At 38.0% G+C, this 2561-nt stretch overlaps 1 protein-coding gene across 8 annotated transcripts in view; it reads left to right on the top strand.

Moving 5' to 3' along the window:
* ARFGAP1 (ADP ribosylation factor GTPase activating protein 1) overlaps nucleotides 1-2561 on the top strand; it is an 18318-nt gene that overhangs the window by 9458 nt on the left and 6299 nt on the right. For 5 of the 8 annotated variants that reach the window (XM_017734153.1, XM_017734160.1, XM_008634639.2 and 2 more), the window contains exon 9: nucleotides 668-700. In XM_017734153.1, the coding sequence (XP_017589642.1) occupies nucleotides 668-700 (33 nt within the window). Of the gene's footprint in view, nucleotides 1-667; nucleotides 701-1996; nucleotides 2027-2561 lie in introns of all 8 variants that reach the window. The other 3 variants (XM_008634646.2, XM_017734140.1, XM_017734165.1) reach the window with 1 other exon arrangement.

Below are 2561 nucleotides of genomic sequence, written 5' to 3'. Positions count from 1 at the left end.
AGCAGGAATTTGATACCAAGTTAAAAACTGGTGATGGGTTTCTATTTTTCCTTGCTTTGTCTTGTGTCTTAACTGCAGCATTTTTGTCAGTTAAAATAAAAAGCTCATTGGGCCAAGATTGTGTCCAGTGGGATGATTTGGGAAAAACTGAGGCATGGTCTTCATGTTCTGCATGTTCTACAAATTTGCACACTTGAGTGACAGTGATTCGACTCACTGTCATTTAAAACCAGAGGAAATAAGAATGTATTACATTTTGCATAGATGCTGATGGAAAGAGACTAAATATTTTTGTGAACATAATGCATTGCAACTTTTTTTCAGTTTTGCTTAATATTATTCCAAATCTTCATAGACATAACAATTACCTGGTACTTTGGGTGACATTATAGTAGACAAAAATATTGATACTCACCTACACTGGCCCACCAAGGTCTAGTCCATTTTGAAGACCCTTTCTTCCCTCTGCTGCAAGTTGGGAAAGACTGACACTTCCCCAAAGCAATGGAATGCCAGGGGTGGTGATATGGTTGTGTTCTTTTCATTGTGAAATTCTACCAAAGCTCCATTACCTTGGAGAGGATAATGCAGCATTTCTAAATGTGTGTCTTTAAAAATCAAAGGATTTATTCCTGATAAACCTGAATGTTTTTGTTTCTTTTCACAGGCTACCAGATTTGGATCTCAAGCAAGTCAGAAGGTGATTATAGATTAGCTCTTAGTCAGTGTAATTGTCTTTAAATGCCATGTGTTTGCCTGCACCAATTGACTTAGATTTGATCATCAACAGACCAGTGTGCTTTTCCTTCACAGTGCACAGTAGTGTTTAGTTCTAGCTTTTAATTCCATGGGAGTTGCAATCAGCTGCAGTGATCAAATTAAGCAAGAGATAAACAGGGATACTCTGCTGTTTGTTCCTGTTGGATGTATTGGAGAGGCTGCAGAGCTTACAAACTTAACATCCCCTTATCTTACTTCTGTGAATCTTCAACTATCTTGAAGTAGTTTTCGTGGTGATAAATACAATGCAAGCGGTCTTCCCATGGCTGAAGCCTAGTAAGGTGTTACAAATGTGAACTGCTCATTATTAATAAATCAATTTGCCTGTGTGTATTTTAAAAAGTAGCAATGACAAAAGCATTTCATTTATCAAACTGGGGTTAAAACGGAGTCAGAATTACACAGAGCTCTGACATAACCAAGATCTGTCTGCAAGGAAAAGTTTTAAATTGAAATGTAGAAATGTATAAAAGAATGGGATTCCTAATTTGCCTAGTTCTGGGTGAGATAAGCCTTATATATATTTATAGATGGTTCAGGAGTTTTAATTGAACTCTAACTCTTGTGTATGTGCAGCATTAGCCTGGTTGGCTTTTTGATAGGCATAGAAAGTATTGCTCAAAACAAATGTGCCAGCTGCAGACGTTGGTGTTCAGACAGGTCTATGCACTGGGATATTAATCCTTCAAATGGCCAAACTTGGGCATGTTTGCAACAAAAATGCCTTGTTAAAGTACCCAAACTTCCTATTTCAAAGCTTTAAAGTGTTTACTGCCTGGCTTAAGAAAAACTAGTTTTTCTACAGGTCTTCCTCTTCACTCCTTCTGGCAGTTTCCCTTTTAGAAGCTTTTCTTTCTTTAGTATTATTAACAAATACAAATAGAATATTAAGTTTAAAAGCTCATCACATCTACTGACAAGGACCACAGCAACGTGGCGCTCTAGAGTCTAAGCTGTGTTACTGAAAATTAAATTTTGTTCCTGAAACTTCTGACCCTTTGCAGAAAAGATTTAGCACTTTTTTGATGCACTACATTGGTTAAAAGTGTATTTGGGGTCCAGTGACCAAACACATTTCACTGTTTCTCTTGTCAGTAGATGTTAAAAGTTGGAAAAGGTTCATGCTACTTAACTTGCCTGAAAAAATGCTGCCAATTTTTTGCTAAAAGCTGCTTCTACCTTCCTTGCTCTTTTCTCTTTTGCTCTCTGGGTAAAGTTTTGGGGCTACAAGCAGCAGCCAGAGCCGGTAACACCCTCACATCTGTTCTTGTGCATGGACTCCTTGTCTGTTCGTGCTGAATATGTGCATTTGCTCTTGAGCTGTCTTTTCTTTTTCTGCCTTACGTCAAATCTGTTTAGAATTATGTTGTGTGTTTTGTATGGTAACATTTCTTCAAATCTACTTAAAATTTGTTCAGTTGGGTAGAGATACCCGAGCTGTGTGCTGTCCGAAAATTGACTGTGCTGCTGTCCACATTCTGATGATTTCAGGATTTCTGTTTGCATGTCTGCCCCAGGAATGTGCCAAGAGCTGGGTGTTGTTGGAAGGCAGACACTTGAATGAAGTGTTTGTAATGGTGGTTAGAGTGCTGTCCTAAATTCAGCAATAGGAAGGAAAGATGAAGTGATTCAGATGAAAATACAATTGTACCCAAATCTTTCCATTCCACATTTACAAAATTATGCACTTGACTAAGAGGGATCAGATAAGAATTCTTTCTAATTGTAGCAGTGACTCTATTTAGGACACCTGAACTGTTAGTCTGGGTGCATTACACTCT

This window comes from Corvus brachyrhynchos, unplaced genomic scaffold, assembly GCF_000691975.1.
Source record: "Corvus brachyrhynchos isolate BGI_N302 unplaced genomic scaffold, ASM69197v1 scaffold10, whole genome shotgun sequence".
NCBI lineage: Eukaryota > Metazoa > Chordata > Aves > Passeriformes > Corvidae > Corvus > Corvus brachyrhynchos.
This window is presented reverse-complemented; position numbering and strand designations above follow the sequence as displayed.